This window comes from Rhea americana, unplaced genomic scaffold, assembly GCF_003343005.1.
Source record: "Rhea americana isolate MKP2758 unplaced genomic scaffold, rheAme1 scaffold_233, whole genome shotgun sequence".
Classification (NCBI taxonomy): domain Eukaryota; kingdom Metazoa; phylum Chordata; class Aves; order Rheiformes; family Rheidae; genus Rhea; species Rhea americana.
The window spans coordinates 95402-118007 of NW_028186350.1; the positions used below are offsets into that span (position 1 = coordinate 95402).

Below are 22606 nucleotides of genomic sequence, written 5' to 3' on the forward strand. Positions count from 1 at the left end.
AAAAAAAAAAAACTCATTTTTTAAGCCCGAGGCGTTTCTAGAAGATAGCTCTTTTCTCAAAGCCCGGCTTGCAGTGCTTTCCTTTCGAGGTTGTTCGTAAGCGCTAGAGGGGGAATAGCTGAGGCGCCCAGCGCGGCTGCCCGCGGAGCCGCCCGGCTGCGCCGAGCGCGGGGAGCAGCAGGGACCGCGGCGGCGCCGAGCTCCGCGCCGCGGGGGCCACTCGACAGTCGCGGCGCCCGGCCCCGGCTTCCGCACTCACCGTGGCGAAGCAGCAGCAGCAGCAGCAGGAGGGTCGGGGCCATGTCTCGGCGGTGCGACCGGCGGTTGCCCGCTGCGCCCAGCCGTGCCCCGCCGCGCCGGGCCGCCGGTAGCCGCCGCCCGCCGTGACTCACCGCCCGCCGCGCCGCCGCCGCGGGACGGGACGGGGCGGGACGGGACGGGGTGGGCCACCCCTCTGGGCTGGGGGCTGGAACTGCCCCTGCCCAGCGGCGGGGGCTCTTTGCGGCCACTAGCGCAGCGGTGGTGGGGGGGGGGGGGGTCAGGGGCAGAGGATGCTCGGTTTCCGTGAGGCGCTGCCGGTCTATGTCCCTGGGGCGCTGGGGTTGTGTGTCCGTAGGGCACCAGAGGTGTCTGGGGGCAGTAGAGGGGGGCGCTGAGGGGGTGTCTGTGGAGCACTGGAATTGCCCGTGCTGCTCTGGGGGTGTGCGTGTGGGAGGCTGAGGTGATGGAGGGGCTTCGAGGGGCCTAGGGTTGTGTGTGGAGGTGCCCACTGGTCACTGCAGGGGTCCTGCCTGGCCCTGAGGTGAGAGAGGAGCCGAGGATGCCATGCAGGGCTGAGCTGTAAGGGTGTTTGAGGGGACCAGCAGGCATTGAGGAGTATCAGTGGGGCATCAGGGATCCTCCCTGGTCCCAAGACAATAGAGGGGCCGGAGGCACCGCATGGGGCAGAGCTGAGGGGACCACCGGGCGGCTTTCCCTGCCTCCAGGGTGATGTAGGGCTGGATCCAGGTGGTGGGTGATGACTGGAGCTGCAATAGGGCAGGGTGCTAGATGATGGGAGAAAGGCAGCAAGGGGGACTGGCAGCTGTCTTCTGAATCTCCAGAGGAGAAAGGCAGCACCCATGGGACACACATGGGGTTGTGCTGCACAGCCAGTGCTCAAGACACAGACAGGGCAAGGTTCAATAACCACAACAGAGTCTTCAGCTCCTCAAAGGGAGGATCATGACAAAGACCATAACACTTGGAGGTTTGTCCAGCCTCCAGCCTCCTTCCAAGGAGAGAGATTCCCCATCCCCTCTTCAAGCCTTGCCTTCGAGCCTTCTTTGCACCCAGCCTTGTAAACATCACTTTTCCTCCTCTCTAAATTCAGCCCCCAGGAAATCATCGTCCTTTTGTAACTGTGCTTTAGGTAGTAGATGACCATAGTATTCCTCTGCACACCATCTTCTTTCTATGCCAAGCCTATTTCTTCAGAATTTTTGTAGGTCATGTTTCCTAAGCCCCTTCCCATGTTTCCAGTGAGTTCATATGATTTTCACCCAGCTATGCCCCCCACCTCTGATTTCACTGACATCTCTTCTTTATCARTTGGCTAATTCCTGCTTTTCCCTCATCCACAAGCTAGCTAGCAGAGGGGTTAATGCAGAGACTTGGGGACAGTGTGCAGGAAGATGCCTCTTAGACACTGACTGATACTTTCATTGTGTTTTGGGCCAAGACCCATCAGGAAATGAAACTGTTGTAAGGCTCTGTGCCACCTAGAACACACCATCCAAGTCTGAGGCCCTGCCACCACTGCTCAAAGTGCCTGCCTGCTGTTCGGCTGCTATCTTGGTACTGAATTGGGGTTATGTGCTATAACTTCCTACCCTGAAGCCACAGGTGAGGGTTTATCTCACTGGAGATCAAGCAGCTGCAGAAGAGACCATGAGGGATTGAAGGCAGACTTTGCATTTAACAAAAAAAGAGGGCTGGTCACTTAGTTCAGAAGTTGCAACAATTTTGCACGGCTGCATTTCACCAGGATGCAAGCTCCCTGAAACAGCAAACCAAATGCCTGTTTTAAAAGTGAGTACAGGATAAAAAATTTCAAACCTTTGCAAAACCTCACAATCATATTGAAATCATCACTGCTGAACACTTCCTGGCACAAAAGGATATGATTTACAGATCAAAGCAATGATGTCATCACCAAAGAGACCAGCAAGTCCAGAAGGTCTTTTTACCAGCTGATGTGTCAGCTCTGGGCATACATCAATCTGGCATGCAGGGCTTCCCTAGACTTGTGCCTCCATTGCGGTTCTCTAGCTGGTGCCTCCTGTTCCCTGAGAACAGTCTTGAACCCTGCAGTCCTCTTGATCTTCTGTATTCTTGGGTTTGGATCAGTGGGACTCAGTAGAAAGTCAAGCCAGAGCTGGCTCCATCATCATTTTATAATGCCCCACAAGTGTTTGCAGAACTCTTAGGTAGCTCCAGGGACTGTTTGGCTCTTTGTTTTCATCACTTGGGATTTATTATGTGGCCTCCTAGTTTATAGTGAATGCACAGTTAACTCCCTTTCAAAAGTGGGCATGGAGCTACATATTTTGGAAAAGCTGGGATGGTCAGGGTGGCATGCTCCAGGAATGCTCTGCTGCTTGCTAGTGATGAGGCAGCAGAGTTGATGGAGCACAAGAAATGACAGGCTATGTGTATTAGCATGTGGGTAAGTGGTAAGAGGGAAGACAATTTATCAGTCAGAAGTCAAGGCAGGAGGTCACTTAGACCATAAGACATGGCCACTACTTATTAGAGGATAAAGTGGCCAAAGAAATACTTCTAGAAGAAATGTCAGAAGCTGTGTGTCATCTAGTCTTGAGCTGCAGGCTAGGTTTGTTTGCAGTCACTTCTTGGAAAGTTAAGTTAGGCTAACAGAGATAAAATAAGTCATTGCAGGCATGGGAAGAGAAGGCAGCTGTGCTATGGCAGTAGTGGTCAGGACAGGGTACTATACGATACCCTCCCCCTCTTAGTGCTTTGCAGTCAGAGCCTACAGGGTGAAAGGCTGAGTCCTGAGACTGCGGCAGTTCCATTTTGACCACTGATCAGGACTCCCATGTTCATGTATCAACACGTGGAGAAAAGGGATTTTTCCAGTGGACTATGAATTTGTTCCACATTTCTTTTTCTGTCTRTAGCTTTCTTTTACTTCTGCCCTTAAATGTAGACATCTATTTAAAAAGGGGGAAAAAAAAGAAAAGAAAAGAGAAAAAGAAAACTCCATACTTTTGGACAGAAAATTGAAAACCAATCTCTTGGTATCATAGCTCATTGAAGAATACAAACAAAAGACAGGGAGAGAACTTAGGCAGGCGCAAAGGATGACTTTTCTTCTGTTTCCTGCCTCTTCTTCCAGAAAGTCCCTCCTGAATTAGCCCAGTGTTAACTCAGCAAAATCCCAGCTTGCAGAGCAGCAACAGCATTGCCGGRGGAGGGAGGGTCTGACAGTTAGCAGAACAACAGTAAGTGGAAAATCCCAAAGCAGCCATGCACAGCTCCAGGAGGAGGGAGACATCCAGTGTCCTGCTACAATTCTAGTAGCAAATACACCTTGTCTGATGCTGGGTGCCTTTTTCAGAGGAGAGAGAGAGAGGAAGGAGCAGTCAGAGCAGAGCTAGAACTCCTGTTGCACCTAATTCCAGTGTTGCCATAGGAAGCTGCATGCACAAGGCAGCAGAAAGGGTAAAGTGGGGCTTAGCAGCTCTTCTGAGTGCTGGTGTCCTAGCACCAGCTTATCCTAGTGAGGGCCGCTCTGGACATGTCTGGTCTCTGACACTGAGGCCATACTAATAGGCTCTTAACTTGCAAACTAGTCGACTGTGCCTTAAGGTGCCACCTGGGAAAGGTCATCTCGCTTTTGAGGGTGTTGGGTGGTTGGTGGCCAGGAACTGATCAAAAATCCATGCAGCACAGAGGAGGGGATGCTGGACACCGGCCCTGTTTAATTTACTAGCATAGACATAACCAACACAACCTATCCAGGACAAACACGCTTCTCTTGCAATTCCCAGTTAGTATGTGCACCTGTGCTGGGATCATGCTACAGCCGCTTACCAGAGACAGTCACAGCAGTAGGGAGAGCCCCAAGGATGAACATCCACACCTAGAAAGCTCAGGACAATCAGTCTTGTGAGCACAAAGTGGATGCCCTGAAGATAATTTAGCCCCATGCCATCAACTGAAGCACTGACATTGAAACAGAGCCTTTCTCCGTGCTTCTCTTTACAGGCAAGTGCAAAGCACAGAGCTGCATGCTGCTCCAGCCCAGTCCTCATGCGGACACCTTGCCAGCTCAGGGAACTAGAGTCAAGAGCAAGCAACAATTTTGGCTGGCTACACCCTCTCCAGGGCTTGATGGGCAGGTGTGGGTCATGAGGGGGGCTCCCATCCCATGCAAGGCCCTGTGAGTCACCACCTGGCAGAGGAAGCACCCCCGTTTCCTGCTTGGAGCTGCAGCTCCCTGCCATGCATGGCTTCAGATCTCTACATAGGCTGGGGAACTTGCACGGATGTGTGGGCGCTGCTCACTCCTGCTTGACACCGGATGTAAGGCAGTGATTTCATCGGGACTGCTGCCTTGCAGGAAGTGAGCAGCTGTGCTCGGGCTCTCATGAGGCACCCAAGAGGAACCGCATGGTGCTGAAGAACGAGCTTTAGGTTGAACTGGTTCTTGCCCTGTACGTTGCAGACTTTCAGCCCTCAACCAGCCTGATGTGGCTGAAGGCTGGAGACTGAAGCTGGAGAACTAGTCAGGGCTGACTACAGTGAACCCAATTGTTCGCTTTTCCTCTGGCACACAGGGCATCAGCAAGTAAAAGTGATGTCCCATGACACTATAGAGAGCACAGACAGGAGAAATACTGACTGATGTAGCAAGGGCCAGGCTGCCATAAGGAATGGGCTTGTGTTTCCAAAAGGGTTGCATCCCAAAGGACAATGATAGCAGGGCAGGAAGGACCAGGGCTACATGGAGTTAACAGAACCAGGTGGTAGAACCAGCATAGCCAACAGTGACAGTCCCACTGCACTGTGACATGGCTGGGGAGCAGGACACCAAACTAGCAAAGTAATAGCAAATATAGGGCACAGCATTGGTCACTGACCTCTGCCATTCAGCACTGGGGTTTGGAAGTGTCTCTTGCCACACGCACACATCCCATCTGCTGCACCAGCACCTTGTGGGGCCACAAGCCATGGGAAGTGAGCTGGCTCCGGAAATGGTGATGCACAACCAATGAGTTTTGATCACCCCAGGGAAGGAACTGTATTCTTTGCCTGGGTCTCTAATGTCTGTCCCTGTATTGCCCTCACCCTTTCTGTCTGCTGCCCTTCCTGTTCCACAGATACAGTGTCAAAAGGTGTCACACTAAAAATACCATCAGTTAGAGGCTAGTATGCACACCTTGGTATGCGGCCAGCTGTCTCCTCAGTCTGCTCTGTGCTTTAACTGAAGGCAGGCTGGAGAGAAATTAAGTCCAAACCCACTTTAGACAATTTGCATTTGGACACAGAGCAGCTCTGAAGTTTCTCTCAATCTCTGCTACTTTTCAGAAGCTATGGGCCATAGGAACATTGCATCTCAAAGCTAAATAAATGCACTGCTTCCAGCCAGACATATACTTTTAATCTATATGTATATGTATTGCTCCATTGGATACACTAGCAACTGGGAATGCCACTTTCATAGGGTGGCATGGAAGTTTGAAGGTACAATGAAAGACTTTAGAGGGTCATTCATCGGGGACCAAAGAGCCAAATGTAGACCTAGTAACATATAGGATTTCACACAGGGAAGAAACTRTTAAGTAAGGCCCTATGTAAGCCTGGACTCTAGTGTAGGAAATGTTGCAACAAAGCTGTGAATGTAGAAAATTTCAACAGGATGATTTTAGTTTAAAACAAAACTGATTTATTTCATTCATGTTCACTCTCTCATACCCAAGGGATCATAGACCCCAAGTAGTCTTTGTCCAAGAGGTCTTTGTGCTTTTCAGGTATGAAGACACATGTATTCCCTTTGTCTGGCCAGGATTCTTGCTGTGACCTGGAGGAAAAGGGGTGCTGCCTAGCAAAATTGTCCTCATTCTCTCCTTGCTTCTCCTTAGGTTGGTGACCATATTCTAGTTTTGGATAACCTTTTTTTTTTCCCCTCCAGCAGGTTGATTGCTCCATCCTGTCCCACCTCTGCAAGTCACCAGGATTATTCACAGTTTTCTGTCTCGTGGCCCAGGTGTCCCGAGAAGCTACAGGGATCTTGGTGACCTTTTGATTTTGGTGCTATCAACTGGCAGGTGCCAGTGGTAGAGTCCTTTGTTCCTTCTGGTGCTTTCAGCCCTATTACTCCCATTCTTGCCTGTTCATAATAAACTTAACATTTCTATTACAGGTCTCCTCAGTGGAGTGACAACTCTTGCAGGGTGTTCAGAGCTGAGCTGGCCTTGAAGGAACTACTTACTGGTCACCCCATGCTCTACAATGCACAGTGGAAAACCTGACTCTCAGAATGGACAAATGACACAGGAGTAAAGGTARGTGGGATGTTGCTTCGTTCACTGGGGAGGGATCAGCTCTTCTGGACAATGAGGTACCAGCTGCTACACTATGGGATATGGGGCTGCTGCATTCAAATATGGGATTTTTCCTGCTTCTCTCCTGCTACAAGAGGGTTCCTTCTCTGCAGTATCACCACACAAGCCTTGCTCTACCTGCCTCATTCCTGGCTGTAAGGCTAGGAATGGAGGTGACACACACTTCTGGCTCTGGCTCAAAGCTTTCAGGAAAATGTCAGAGCTGGACTCTGCTCTTGGAGAGAAGAGCAGCTATATCTAAGCGGAGACTAGTCAAAGTACCGTAACCACCAAAAGCACTCTCTCGCAAGTAGCTGAGCATCCTATTTGTGGGTCACTGTCTTTGGGTGTTTAAGGTTATTAGCTAGTGGTCTTGTGAYGGGGACTTTGCCACCGGGGGCAGAGGAAGGGAAGCCTCCCATCAACCACCCCTGGCAAATGGCTGGGATGACAACACCTTTTAGGATAAGAATGTGAATTGTCTGTGCCTGAAATCGGACACACAAAAGCCTGGAGGGCATTCATGAGGAAGACATCCATTAACTAGATTAAACACCCAGGGAACTTCAAAGAGACTTCTGAAGCAAAGCAGTCAGCCTGAAAAGAAGAACAAAACTGTGTAACAATGTGGGGAGAGACCTTGGAATAGAACACAGCAGTGAAAACCTGGTCTGACACTGTCAGAAGTTGCCCATTGGCATCCATACCTCTTCCTCCGCTGGGCAGAGCAGCCTCCCTGCTGAATACTGAGAGGAGTCTGCATCCAACTAGTTGGCAAACAATACAGAGTGCAATAATCAGGGACCCACAGCTAGGGTGTTTATGTGACCTCACAGGGGCTTTCTATCACTATGTGGAGTAGCAGATTGTAGGGAGCATCATAGCTCCCATAGAGCACCCTCATCGCCTGGAGGAGGTATGTAACATTATCTCACTGTGGGGCATACACAGAATGGGGTAAGGTTGGAAGCATCCAGGTGGGTTTTGAATATCTCCAGAAAAGGAGACTCCACAACCTCTCTGGGCAACCTGTTCCACTGCTCTGTCACTCTCACAGGGAAGAAATTCCCCCTCACATTCAGGCAGAATTTCCTGTGGTTCAGTTTGTGTCTTGTCATTTCACATGGAACAACTAAAAAGAGTTTGGCCCCATCCCCTTGACACCCTCCCTTCAGATACTTATAGACATTGACAAGATCCCCCCTCAGTCTTCTCTTCTCCAGGCTAAACAGGACCAGCTCTCACAGCTGTTCCTCAGAGGGCAGATGCTCCAGTCCTCTGATCATTTTCATAGCCCTACGCTGGACTCTCTCCAGTAGCTCCATGTCTCTTTTGTCCTGGGGAGCCCAGAACTGGGTTCAGTACCCAAGATGAGGCCTCACGAGGGCTGAGTAGAGGGGCAGGATCACCTCCCTYGAMCTGCTGGCAACAGTCTTCCTAATGCACCATTGGCCTCCTGGGCCACAAGGGCACATTGCTGCYTCATCGTCAACTTGTCATCCGTCAGCACTCCCAGGTCCTTCTCTGCACAGCTGCTTTCCAGCAGGTCAGCCCCCAGCTTGTACTGGTGCCTAGGGTTATTTCTCCCTAGGTGCAGAACTCTGCACTTGCCCTTGTTGAACCTCAGGCGGTTCCTCTCTGCCCAGCTCTCCAGCCTGTCCAGGTCTCTCTGAATGGCAGCACAGCCCTCAGGTGGATCAGCCACTCCTCCCAGCTTGGTATCATTGGTAAACTTGCTGAGGAGGCACTCTGTCCCTTTGTCCAGGTCATTGATGAGTACGTTGAACAGGATGGGACCCAGTATTGAGCCCTGGGGAACTCCACTAGCCACAGGCCTCCAACTAGACTCTGCACCACTGATGACAACCCTCTTAGCTCTGCCTTTCAGACAGTTCTCCATCTGTATCACTGTCCATTTGTCTAACCCACACTTCCTGACCTTATCTAGGAGGATGTTATGGGAGACAGTGTCAAAAGCCTTGCTGAAGTCAAGGGACACAACGTCCACTGCTCTTCCCTCATCTACCCAGCCAGTCATTCCATCAGAGAAAGCTATCAGATTGGTTAAGCAGGATTTCTCCTTGGTGAATCCATGCTGACTACTCCGGATCACTTTCTTTTCCTCCATATGTCTGGAGATGACATCCAGAATGAGCTGTTCCGTCACCTTTCCAGGGATGGAGGTGAGGCTGATTGGCCTATAGTTGCCTGGGTCCTCCTCTTTGCCCTTTTGGAAGTCTGGAGTGACATTGACTTTCTTCCAGACCTCAGGCACCTCTCCAGTTCTCCAGAACCTTTCAAAGATGATGGGGAGTGGCCTGGCAACAACATCCACCAGCTCCCTCAGTACCCGTGGGTGCACCCCATCAGGGCCCATGCATTTGTGGATGTCTAGCCTTCCCAGAAGGCCTCTAATCCCATGCTCCTCAACCAAAGGAAAGTCTTCCTTTCTCCAGACTTTATCCCTTTTCTCCAGGCTCTGGGATTYCTGAGGCCTCCCCTTAGCAGTGAAGACTGAAGCAAAGAAGGCATTCAGTAATTCTGCCTTCTCTGTATCCCTTGTCACCAGGGCCCCTGCCCCATTCAGTAGAAGGCCCACATTTTCCCTAGTCTTCCTTTGGTTACTGATGTATTTGAAGAAGCCCTTCCTGCTGTCCTTGACATCCCTTGCCAGACTCAGTTCCAAAGGGGCCTTAGCCTTCCTCGTTGCATCTCTGCATACTTTGACAACATTGTTATAATCCTCCCAAATGGCCTGGCCCCTCTTCCACATTCTGTGTACTTTCTCCTTCTGTTTGAGTTTTGCCAGGAGCTACTTGTTCATCCGTGCAGGTCTCCTGCCCGCTTTGCTGCACTTCTTTCTCCTTGGGATGCACTGCTCTTGAGCTTGGAGGAAGTGATGCTTGAATACTTGCCAGTTCTCCTCGACCGCCCCTTCCTTCTAGGGCCTTAATCCATGAGATTCCTCCAAGTACATCCCTGAAGAGGCCAAAATCCGCTCTCCTGAAGTCCAGGGTTCCAATCCTGCTTACTGCCTTGCTTCCTGCACGCAGGATCCTGAACTCCACTGTCTCATGGCCAGTGCAGCCAAGGCTGYCCCCAACCTTCACATCTCTAACCAGTCCCTCTCTGTTGGTTAGGACAAAGTCCAGCAGGACACTCTTCCTTGTTGGTTCCTCCACCACCTGTGTCAAGAAGTTATCACTGATGCACTGCAGGAGCCTCCTGGACTGTTTGTGCCTRGCTGTGTTGTCCTTCCAATATATATTAGGGTGGTTGAAGCCCCCCATGAGAACCAGGGTCTGTGATCGTGAGGCTCCTTCCAGCTGTCTGTAGAAGGCCTCATCAACTTCCTCTTCCTGGTCAGGTGGCCTGTAGCAGACACCCACAACAGTGTCCTCCATGTTGGCCTGTCCTTTGATCTTCACCCATAAGCTCTCGACAGGCTCCTCCTACACTGCTAGGCAGAGCTCGATGCATTCCAGTTGCTCTCTCACATAAAGAGCAACTTCATCACCTTGTCTTCCTGGCCTGTCTTTCCTAGAAAGCACATAGCTGTCCATGGTAGCATTCCAGTCATGTGAGCTATCCCATCGTGTCTTTGTAATTGCAGTGAGACTGTGGCCCTGCGACCGCACACAGATCTCCAGTTCCTCTTGTTTATTCCCCATGCTGTATGCATTGGTGTACAAGCATTTCAGAGGTAGTCATGCATGCAGGTTTCCCAGGAAGGGTGTAAAGGGGTCCCCCACAGCCATGTCTGATATGCACATCCCCAGCTGCACGCACCCGTTGGAAGCCCCCAGCCCGAGTTTTGTTTTATTGATTACCCTCTCCCTATAACTCTCCCCTTTCCCCTTCCTACCTAGTTTAAAGCCCTCTTTACCAGGCTGTCCTGCTGGCAAAGACGCATGTGCCCCGCTTAGYAAGGTGAATCCCATCTCTCCCCATCAGTTGTTTATCTTCAAACAATGTCCCATGATCATAGCAACCAAAACCCTGTTGCCAACACCAGCAGCGCAGCCAATTGTTAATTGTGCATGCAAGGAGGAGAATTATGTGCAAGAAGGGGAACCAGCAAGGTCAGGAAATGGGGGGTACAGGTAATCTACTTGTTCTGTGAGAATGGTTGTCTGTGCATGCAACTTCTTGGGCATAGTTGCATACAGGTGCCTAGAAATGTTTTGTTAATTTTAGAAATTAATACAGGTGTCTGGTATTTTGGTTTATCTGTGGTTTATCCATTGTATAACTTCTATTGATCCTGAACATATAGCACTGATCACTCGTTAATTGTGTCATTAATCAAAAATGATATTGTCAGTCATCAACTTCAATCTTGATTTGGCTTTGATCCTGATTTAATCAATCCTGATTTAGTTTAAATTGCATGAAATGAGCCCTTTTCCCCTGCAACAGCCACTACACTGCTTGTTGGTGTGAAAATGTATGTTGGATCAATGGTGACATAGAGTGAGAAAGATGGGGCTGCTACGGGAATCTTTTGAGTCTGAGATGTTAGACAATGAGATCCAAACAGGTTTCTCCTAGTTACTAAAGTCCCTCTGCCCCTTCAAATTGAGCTTGCCACCACCCAGGAGGGACACACAGGTCACTGTGAAGCGTGTAGATCCACCAAAACCTAGGGGAAATGGCAGAAAAGCTTCTCCAAGGCTACTGGGACTGATACCTCACCTCAGCAAGGAAAACAGGAAACTTCCCCATGAACTGCACAAGCACTGCAGCCCCTCTTCTGTGGGCTTGCAACACCACTGGCAATCCTGGGGCAGTCTTACACAGGTCTGTGTTGGCCACAAGTCTTATTATTGTAAGACTCCCTGGTAGTGCACATTTTCTCATCAGCTCTGAATAACATCTCAACGATGAGAGCAGCTGATCAGCTTCATTGTAGCAAACCCCAAATTAGGCTTTCCTCACAAAATAACAATGCTTGCCAGCAGAGCCAGATCTGTGTGAGCTAACCAAAATATAGTCACCTAAGATGAATCTGCACTGTAGGTTCCGTTAACAGACAAAATAATCCTGATTTTTTTTTTTATTTTACAACACACAAATACATCATTTTACAATGTAGTAAAAAAAGGACTTAAGAAAAGTCTCTCAGAAGAGAAACTCTATTACATACATTTCAGGAGATTAAATATCCCCTTCCCTCTAGGCAACTCTGATGGTTTGCTTACAGCTCCCATGATGAACATAAAAGGCAGAATACTCATAGCTAGAACTATCTGGACATCCTGTTCTCTGCCAGTGCAGAGGAGCTGGCAGCTAAAACAGGCAACAGCAGGGCTTCACTGGGAAGGTACAACCACATGGGGAAGCAGGGGAGCTGCTTTCTGGCTCCGCTCTGCAGACATGTGCTCCAAACGCTCCGTGTAGAATCCATTGAAGTCCAACCTGAGAGAGAAAAAAAGAGAAGTTTCAGCAGTCTGCTTGCTCAATGTCCCCAAACAGAGCAGCACACAACAAGCTTAAAATGCTTGTAAATAAGTGTTGCAAGTACTGCAACATACACTCACTGGAGTGCTTTATGGCTCACAGGCAGCAAGGGGATCCAAAAATAAACAAACTCTTTTAGGGGGTCAGGTGAATTTCAGGATAAAGTTTGACAAAATGAGGGGTTTGAACCAAAACAAAGCATTTTGTGTCAGAGCACCAGGCTAATGTGGCTACACTGCATTAGTCACTTGAGCCTGTATCTCTACATGGGGCTGTCCCAGGCTGAGTAGACAGACCAGCCTGTTCAGAATGAGGTTGAGACATTTACATTGTGCCATGCACATTGTCGGTGACATCTCTTCTATGCTTGTGCCTTGGATGGTCCAGTGGTAAGGGCTGCTAAGTTGCTGCCCCTTCCTGGCCACATCTACTAACCTGCAGCCTTCCCATGTAGGTGGATGCTGCTTGTGGCAACTCCTGAACAGGAGGGCAACATATAGCTGCCCAAACCTCTGTGAGATCTGAAAACGTCCTTAGCAGTATTGGGTAGGAGGATGTGAAGCTGTAACTGCTCGGTGCTTCTGACAGTAGATATTTTTCCAGGCAAGGTGCTCTGGAAGAATGAGACCCTTAAGCGAGCAGGGGTATGTCAACGAATACACAGTGCAGTATCATGCATGCCGAAATACACTTCTGAGGGAAGCCTCTTGATACAAACCAAGAGGACAGCTACAGCAACAGAAGGCTTGAATTAGTGCCTGCTGTCCTGCAGGTACTGAATTTCATCTAACTTTTTAAATCCCTTGCCTCCAGTTGTGTTCATCCACACATCCTATATAGCATTTGTGGCAGGGGCACTTAGTGCCCTGGCTCCCTCACAACAGCAAGATCTCAGTGCACACAGCGTCTCTGAGAGACTCAGAGGGGGAAAGAGAATGCAAGAACAGACATACAGATAAGGCATCTGGAAGGACTGCATAAGTAAGTGGTACCTTTTTCTGAGCGAGCAAGCAGTAACCCTACATGTTCATGTCATCCCCAAAAGATATGCTTTCATTTGTCTCCACTTTTTCCCTGACTGCAAAAGCAGTAGCTATATCTTGAAAAGACATGTGGGGCAGTTTCCTAATTAGTTTCCTAATTATCTCTTTAAACATTGAACTCCTATATTAATAGCAGTATGAAATCCTCCCTATCAGTGTAACTACTGCAAAATGCTGCAATTTCCATGTCCTTGTTATTAGGAGTACACTTCAAACGGATGCACGATTCAAGAAAATGAGTAATTGGTTGAAAGGTGCTCAGCCAAAATCTTAAGTATTGCTCATACATTTAAATACATCTGTAGAGTARGTAAGATTGGCAATATCATAGTCTTATCTCCTCAATAATAGAAAAAGTCTTTTAGACTCCACAAAACCACCTAGTTCCACTACTGTTGTGGCCCTCCTTAGGCAGATTTCTAGACTACGTGCAGTTCTTACAGACAGGTATTCTGGGGAACATTCAGCAATAGTAGATGTAAGTCTGTGAATCACATGAAAGTTACTCTCGTCATTTCTCAAGTAAGTTGTTGCAATACTAAATGAACGGGCACAATATTTGAGCTTCATGTTGCTTAACAACCTTACACAAACGGCAATAAATTGTTCCTTGACATTTTTTGTGACTGCAAAAAACAGAGCCTCGACAGATGGAATTTATCTGTTGCTCTCTCCTGGCTGAAAAGCTGGCTTTTCTGGATGGAACTTTTATTCATTAATTTTTGCATCACATCATATATGCTAGTGGTCTTCCTTTTAAGCTCAGTTCCTGCTATTGCCTCAGACTGGTAAAGGAAGGATATCTGATAAATGCTTACGTGCAACATTACAGAATATACGGAATCAAGTAATTTATCTAACAGTTACTAGTGTTGAAAGAGACATCTGACATAACTATACTGTAATTACTCTCCTTTTCACTAGTGGAACGTGAAAGAGTGACTGTAGATTTTCTGTAATTGCAGACGCTTTGTCATTACTGCTGTTGATGAAGACAGGACATGTGAGCAGCACTTCCACATACTAYTGAGCTGTGAATTGTGTCCCCAACATTGCTTTGAAGTAAATCCTCTAGATATCCCTTTTCTATTATTTAGTGCTACAAATACAATGGTTGTACCTCAGTCACTCAGTAAAAATTTACCAATACTGTAAACTGAATAAATATTAACCAGGATCACATAAACAAAAGCATAGTACCAGAATTATGAACAAAAAGCATATTTTATCTGTTTTACATTGTGACCATCATCTTTGAAATGTAATCATGTAAAGAGGTTATCATATATAAGAAAAGACCAGTATATTTTACAAACACTTCTATCTGTCTCTCAAATGTGTTATTTCAGAGGGGAAGTGTCCATCCTGGTTTTTGGGTAACTGTTGCCATAGAGTCCAGAATTCAATTCAATAATCTCTACAGATTGCATGAGAGCTAAGTGTCAGATCTGGGCATTCACCATGAGACTTTCACTTTTAAAACTGAAATGTTTTAAAAACATTATTGAGCAGCCTGTAAAAATGGAAACACACGTTCTCTTTATGGTCTGTTATTATATAGCATTTCAGTTAAAGAAACAGGGATATCTGCTTTGTTATGAAAGGTTGAGCCATGCCCAGCATGTTGATGAAGACTCACATAGTCCTAGAAGATCCAGATTGGAGGACTTGAGAGTGATGATAGTCCTGACAGTACAAAGACTCAAACCTCTGCAGCCCTTCAACAGAACTGGGACATGAAAGTATCTGGAAGCAAACGATGGACAATTTGTTCCAAACAGCTGACTGCAGCTTAAGTCATCATCCTCAGTGTAAACTGCCAGCGGAAGCACTTTGTTTTCTTATGCACTTCTGCTTTCTTCTGAAGCAGGAAGTATTCAATGTAAAAATTAGCTCTCCATATTCACAAGAACTGGCCCCACAACTGCCACAGCTCAGGAGTCATCTCCTGCTAGAGCTAACACTTTTGTGGTTAGCTCCAGCCCGTAGCACCAGTGACACACAATCTAACAGGATGCACAGCCAGTCTCCATGGTGCAGCATTAGCCTGTCCCACCATCCTTGTAGAAGGATAAACAGTTGACAGAAGAGTGGAGGAGGCAATGATAAAGTGGTAAACCTACGATGTTAAGTGCTGGAAAGTACACAGCTGAGTTATTGCCAGAAAGGCCTTACATTGATGAAATTCCTGGCATTGCATCTGATAATGTGTGATGCGAGGTTGTGGGGTTTCTACTGTCATGGGAAGAGTGGTCAAGGACTTATTGTTCTGAATTCCTCAGTGGGCTGAGAAGCAACTTAAGCCTCAGACAGAGCTGGATGATCCCACCAATGGGAGGATCTCCACATGTTCTTTATGAGACCTAAGGACCATGGGGCCATGATGTTCTTCTATTCAAGACTGCAGACCACTTGCTCTTCAAAACTGCACTGGCCACGCCAGAGTTGCCTGCAATAACGTCCGAGAAGCTGGATCATGGAAGTAGTTGCCATTTAGGTTATCCCTGATGTCTCCTGGAGGAAGCACCACAAAAATGCCAGTCTATTCAAAAGCTTGTATTGGTAATGATAAAAATGCAAATGCTCTATAAGGAGGGAGACAGAGCTGGAACACTGCTCTTGCCTAGACAAGAGTAAATGCTCTTGCCTGGACAACTCTAAAGACATAGTTGAAGCCTTTTCTCTCTCTATCTTCAGGTGAGGCCACCTCCCTCCATGGCAGTAGAAGCAGGGACTGGTGACTCAGGAGGACACTGTCTGAGCACGGAGGGGTGGGATTTGGAAAGTTAAAAGCCACCTGGAGTTGAAACTGGCAACGGGTGTTAAGGACAATGTGAAGAGCTTCTGCAAGTATGTAAGCAAAAGGAAGGCTAGCCTTCTGCTAAATGGGGAAGGGGCCTTGGTAACAAAGGATACAGAAAAAGTAGAGGTACCAAATGCTTTCTTAGACTTGGTCTTTATTGGTAAAGTCAGCCTTCATGAATCCAGGCCCTTGAGACAAGAGAGGAAGCCTGGAGCAAGGAAGACTTACCCTGTGGAGGAGAATCAGCTAAGGGAACTCTTAAATAATCTGGACATAAACAAGTGCATGCAACCTGACAGGATGCACCCGTGAGTGCTGAGGGAGCAGGCTGATGTCATTATGAGGCCATYCTTGATTATCTTTGAAAGATCACTGTGAAGTTTATGAGGACTGGAAGAAAGCTAACATCAGTCCTATCTTCAAGATGCGCAAGGAGGAGGATGCGGGGAACTACACACCAGTCAGTCTCACCACGATCGTTCGGAAAGTGATCGAGCAATTAATCCTCTACACCATTTCCAGACAAGTGAAGGACAGGAAGGTGCCTGGGAGTAGTCAGCACGGATTTACAAAAGGGAAATTGTGTTTAAGCAACCTGATAGCATTCTAGAGTGAGATGACTGGCTTAGTGGATAAGGGCAGTGGATGCTGTTTATTATGATTTTAGTAAAGCTTGTGGCACTGTCTATTTTAACACCCTCACAGACAAGCAGATGAAGTACAGGCTAGAGAAAAGGACAGCAAGCTGGACTGAAAACTGGCTGAACTGCCAGGCTCAGAGGCTTGTGATCAATAGCACAAAGTAGAGCTGGAGGCCAACGACTACTGGTGTCTCCAAGGGGTTAATATCTCAGGGGTCAATACTGTTTAACATCTTCGTTAATGACCTGGATGATGGGACCAAATATACCCTCAGAAAGTTCACAGATGATACAAAACTGAGAGGAAGAGCTGATATCCCAGATAGTTGTKCTGCTATTCAGAGGGACCTAGACAGGCTGAAGAAATAGGCAGACAGTAACCTCATGAAATTCAACAAACAGAAGGGTAAAATCCTGCACCTGTGAGGAATAACCCCTTCTACCAGTAGAGGCTGGGGGCCAACCAGGGGGAGAGCAGTTTTGCAGAGAAGGACCTGAGAGTCCCGGTGGACAAGGAGAGCATGGGCCAGTAATGCACTCTCATGGCAAAGAAGGGTAATGATGTTCTGGGTTGCATTAGAAAATCTTGACAGCAGGTTGAAGAAACTGATCTTCTTCCTCTGCTCAGCACTGGTAAGGCTATACCTGCAGTGCTACGCCCAATTCTGGGCTCCCCAAGACAAGACAGACATGGACTTGTCTTGTTCAAGGAGTCTCGTTCAACTTATTCAATGACCTGGATGAAGGGACAGAGTGCCTCCTCAGCAAGTTTAACAATGATACCAAGCTGGGAGGAGTGGCTGACACACCTGAGGGCTGTGCTGCCATTCAGAGAGACCTGGACAGGCTGGAGAGCTGGGCAGAGAGGAACCTCCTGAGGTTCAACAAGGGCAAGTGCAGAGTTCTGCACCTAGGGAGAAATAACCCTAGGCACCAGTACAGGCTGGGGGCTGACCTGCTGGAAAGCAGCTGTGCAGAGAAGGACTTGGGAGTGCTGGTGGATGACAAGTTGACKATGAGSCAGCAATGTGCCCTTGTGGCCAAGAAGGCCAATGGCCTCCTGGGATGCATTAGGAAGAGCGTTGCCAGCAGTTCAAGGGAGGTGATCCTGCCCCTCTACTCAGCCCTCGTGAGGTCACATCTCGAGTACTGCACCCAGTTCTGGGCTTCCAAGTACAAGAGAGACACATAGCTGCTGCAGTGAGTCCAGTGGATGGCTCCTAAGATAATTATGGGACTGGAGCATCTGCCCTTTGAGGAATGTCTGTGAGAGCTGGGCCTGTTTAGTATGGAGAAGAGAAGACTGAGAGGGGGTCTCATCTATAGATAGCTTAAGGGACGGTGTCAAGAGGATGAGGCTGGAATTTATTGAGCAGTGCCAAGCAACAGGACAAGAATAAATGGGCACAAACTGAACCATAGGAAGTTCCWCCTGAATATAAGGAAGAACTTTCCTGTGAGGGTGACAGAGCACTGGAACAGGTTGCCCAGAGAGGTTGTGGAGTCTCCTTCTCTGGAGATATTCAAAACCCACCTGGATGCAGTCTTGTCCAATGTGTTCTAGGTGACTGTGCTTGAGCAGGGAGGGTTGGACTAGATGATGTCCCAGAGGTCCCTTCCAACCTCAACCCCTGTGTGATTCTGTGATTTACTGGAATGAGTACAGCAAAGGGCCACAAAAATGATTCAGGTACTGGGACATCTTTCTTATGAGAAAAGACTGAGAGCACTAAGTTGTTTAGCCTTGAGAAGAGAACCCTCAGGAGGAATCTTATCAATGCTTATAAATACCTGATGGGAGAGTGGGGGCCAGACTCCTCAGTGGTGCCCACAAACAGGACAAGAGGCAATGGGCACAAATCAAAACACTTAAGAAAATACTTCTTTACTGTGAAGGTGGTCAAACACTGGAACAGGTTACGCAGAAAGGCTGTGGAGTCTCCATCCTTGGAGACATTCAAAACCTGACTGGACACGGCCAGGGCAACCTGTTCTAGTTGACTCTGCCTGAGCAGGGGCTTTGGACCAGAGGTCCCAGAGCTCCCTTCCAGCATCAACAATTCTGTAATTCTGTGATTCCTGAAGATTAAGCTGAAGACTGAATGACCAGCAAAAAAGCACAGTTCACAAAGACCAAATAAAACAGAAAAAAATAAGGCTATATTTAGAATAAAAGACAGGATAAAGTACAGTTAGGAGAATGGTCAGTCTGTTTATCCTCATGTATCCTTATGTAGTTAAGAAGAAGTAAATACGGACCTGGAATGTTCTGCACTAAATATAAAAGAGATTGAGACATAAATCCTTACAACAACAATGGCAAAAAGGAAATATATCTGATTTCTAAGTTATCAGGCACATTTATGAACAAGACTACATACCACCAATGGCAGATTCTAGCGTATCTACCATTGAAAGCATTGCAACCTTAGACGGAAAATATTCTTAAAACCGTAGAGTATTTCCCTGGTAGACAAAGGGCCTTTCCTCAGAAAAAGAGGAAAGGAAACAATCAACATCTAAAAAGGACCTTAATTTCTAGTAAGTCCTGCAAGAATTATTTATAATTACTTCCACATGAAAATAAGGCTACACACTGACTTACAGATAGCACCAAGAAACTAATGGATGGTTAAGACAGCTTTGTTCTATGTGCCTAGCTGACACCAAAGACAAAATGTAGGTCTTAAGTGTCCTGAGCTAATACACACAGTAACAGTGCTAGTGTGCCTAGAATGTGTATTAAGTACTTACAAAAAATTGCTCTTTAAATATTTTATACATTATAAACTCTAAGCCTATAAATTATGCCAATACCAAACCTCCTCACTGGAAAAAGAGGTAATTACAAAAAGAAATTGTGTTTTTCATACATGCCTAACAGTCTGTGAGTACCATCTCTGATGAGTTATAGCCTTTGCCAGGTGTAGGATGGGTAGTGTCCAACAGCTCTAACACATGACTTCCACCAATGTGACTCCTGAGACTCTCTGACTCTCGTTTACGCTATTCTTCTGCAGTCATGTGTATGCCCCAGCTGAGCATTTTCAAACTGCAGGCTAAGTTTTACTGGTGTTGAACTATTGAAAACACATCCCAGCCACATACACCAAAACACAAATACCAAAAGCTGCTACCAGCAGCAAACTCCATAGTTGCAGTTATTTGATTTTTTCTCATAAAGTGCTGGTAGTAGAATCACGGAGAAGCACTGTATTTGCATAGCACACTTGTTCAATTGGAGATAATGGTCCTAGAGCATTATTTGTGGTTAATCAAATCTAGAAATATCAAAGTAGGTCCCTTCATGCTATAACACAGTATAACACAGATCTTAAAAAGCCCGACACTAATATGTAGCACTACTTTTATAGCAACTTTTCATATATGAATATGAATTATTTCAAAGAAGTCCTTGTGCTCTCCATTTTATAAAGACACACGGAGGTAACAGAACCACAGCAAACCCTAGGTCTCTTGATTCTTATAGTATACCTCATAGAAAAGACTGCACTGCACTTCTAGGTACTACATGAGTAGATTTGATTTCTAAAACGCTGGTAAGTATTAAACACATTAACGAGTGCTTATTTAAATAAATGCATGATGTGAATTTAAAACAAAATATCAATTTCTGATGAATCCCTTGCACAGTCCACGCTCCCTAGATTACTTACGCCGTATTCTGATTGAGCTTATTCAGAAAAAGTTTGTCCACACAGTGAAATAATCCCCATGAAAACTATCTCTTGGATTAGGTTTACAATGCTAACAGACAAATTTCTCTTCATTCAAATAAACGTATTTACTTTTTTATGGTTATGGGCTAAAATGCAAGGCAATGCTTCTTGTTGTTTCAGTGTGTTCATTGATGGGGCAGACACGCACTGTTATAAACAGCAATCATTTCTCCTGAGCTGAGTAACACAGGAGAGGAAATTACTGAGAGAAAACTTCTGGCTCACCTGTAGATGATGTTGAGCATGCTGTGCTCACAGTCATTGGTGCTGTAAACACTCAGTTTGTCCAACAGGTCCAGGAGATGCGTTGAGAAATTACTATCAAACTTGTTGATAGTTGACTCAAAGCCAGATGTCAGGTGCAGGTTGTCAGCATGCTCTGCTAAAAGCTGTTAAGAGAAAGTAAGAGTGACCCCATGTGTTTGCTGATATACACTTGAAAAAGAGATGCAATCATTCCTCCCTCCCCCCTTTTTTTTAGACTTGCACAAAAATACTGCCATAAAACTTGACAATTGTTCAGCCACTGAAATACATTTTTTGAAACAACTGCAAGGTCCTGGGCAGTTAAATGCCTTGCTGTGCCTCTCTGCAAGAATCCCCAAAAATACATCCCAGTAGACTGGAATTATCTTTATATATATGTGCTGTTGTTGCTTGTTTTCAAACAATAGAAAAAGTTAGCAAGAAGGGCTACTAAGATGCCTAGCCTAGATGCAGATACCCATTGCATAGCTGAAAATACAGCTAAGAACTCTTGAAAGCAGACTTTTTGAGAGCAGCATCAGTGCTCTACACTACCCTCAAAAATTGTCCATGACTCTGCAAAGACACTGCTTTCAGGGCCAGAGGTGCCCTGGATCCCTAGGAAGTAAAAGAGCCATCCCAATCAGCCTGAAACCCCAGGCAGCATTTAGAAAGGAAAGGGGCCAGCTGTTCATCCACTGCAGCACCTTGTTAGTCAGCTTCTTCTTTGCAGTCTCTTCAGCACGCTCCTCTTCTGTTGGTGGACCCAGCATTGTGCCATGCTCTAAGGTGAGCCGGTCCATCTCATTATCCAGCTTCATGCTCTGGGTGAACCTCTAGGAAGGGCAGTGGGTTGGAAAAACAGTTAGAGCACATTTTTATCATTATKACAAAGCAATGAGATTGACTTGATTCTGCTGGCCTTGCAATGAGCTAATTCTCATGAAAGCTAATTCTGAGATTAATTTAAAATGTTAATAGACAAAGCTCATTTAACTCAACGGAATACTTGATCAGTGTCTCAGGGAGCCCACGGTTAGAGCCTGACAAAGGAGATCAGTCTCCACAGATCCTACCAGTCCGCAATCTGGCTCTCACATGATCATGCCAAAAACTAAAGAGCCCTACAACTTACACCTCAAATTCTGCTGCAGGACTGGTTAAAGTTCATCTGAATCTCATCCCAACATTGACAAAGTGGTGCCTAGAAGAAGGAGAAGCCTCAAGAAATACTTTCTCAAAAGGGTGTGAATATGAGTGGTCAAGCTCATAATTACTGTTGGCTGGAAGAACAGAGGCTCTTCCAAGCGTACTGTAGACAAGAGGTGTCAACCAGAAAGAAGGAAGAGTCACAGCTGGGTGGCAACCAAAGCAGTTGACACTGGTGTACAAAATATGGCGAYGCTGTACATACCTGCATGCAGTTTGTGAACATGACACAAACAGACATCAGCTTGGAAAAGATCTTCAGCAGCTCTGGGTTGGTTAGCATGCAGTCCTTCAGACAGTTATCCAGGAAGCTTGTGTGGTGGCTCAAGACATCATCAATATTAGAAGCCTGTTACAGGATAACATAATAATGAAAAACTGACACATAAGGGTTGCTGTGCTGCACTGGACCAAAGCTCTAACCCAGTATTCAGCCCCTGACAATGACCCACAGGATTCAGTGGGGCATGTAGAGGTACTTCTTAAACACCTTCCAGCTTCCAGAAACCTTCTGAGCTTGAGACTGTATTTGCATTCCTGTATTCAACAGTCTTTCACATAGTTTCATCTTTGATTTGTCACATCACCTTTTCAACTAAATTACTTCACACATTCAAACCTTCCGTTGGCAATGAGAGTCAGAATGGAGTTACGTATTTTATGATCATTTGGTTTTAAATATGCTTGTCATGCCCACTTTGTGAAGTTCACCTCCTATCATCTTTTTGATCTCAGTGAAGTCAGGTACAATGAATGGAAAAGAGAAAATGAAATCAGATAACCTGAAAGGTCAGTAAGCTTACAGGCTTAAAACATGCAGGTGAACAAAATGAGGAATTGGGAAATGTTACTTTTG

At 46.6% G+C, this 22606-nt stretch overlaps 2 protein-coding genes across 6 annotated transcripts in view; both read right to left on the reverse strand.

The window, feature by feature from the left end:
- Window positions 1-338, reverse strand: part of ADAM8 (ADAM metallopeptidase domain 8) — a 22784-nt gene extending 22446 nt beyond the window's left edge. For both annotated transcript variants that reach the window (XM_085306123.1, XM_085306122.1), the window contains exon 1: window positions 260-338. In XM_085306123.1, the coding sequence (XP_085162249.1) occupies window positions 260-302 (43 nt within the window). In that variant the 5' untranslated portion in view covers window positions 303-338. The remainder of the gene's footprint in view (window positions 1-259) is intronic.
- An 11295-nt stretch (window positions 339-11633) lies between these two features.
- TUBGCP2 (tubulin gamma complex component 2) overlaps window positions 11634-22606 on the reverse strand; it is a 34887-nt gene continuing 23914 nt past the window's right edge. For all 4 annotated transcript variants that reach the window (XM_085306127.1, XM_085306126.1, XM_085306125.1 and 1 more), the window contains 4 exons: window positions 21956-22099; window positions 21249-21377; window positions 20521-20684; window positions 11634-12026 (listed from right to left, as the gene is read on the reverse strand). In XM_085306127.1, coding sequence (XP_085162253.1) covers window positions 11921-12026; window positions 20521-20684; window positions 21249-21377; window positions 21956-22099 — 543 coding nt within the window. In that variant the 3' untranslated portion in view covers window positions 11634-11920. The remainder of the gene's footprint in view (window positions 12027-20520; window positions 20685-21248; window positions 21378-21955; window positions 22100-22606) is intronic.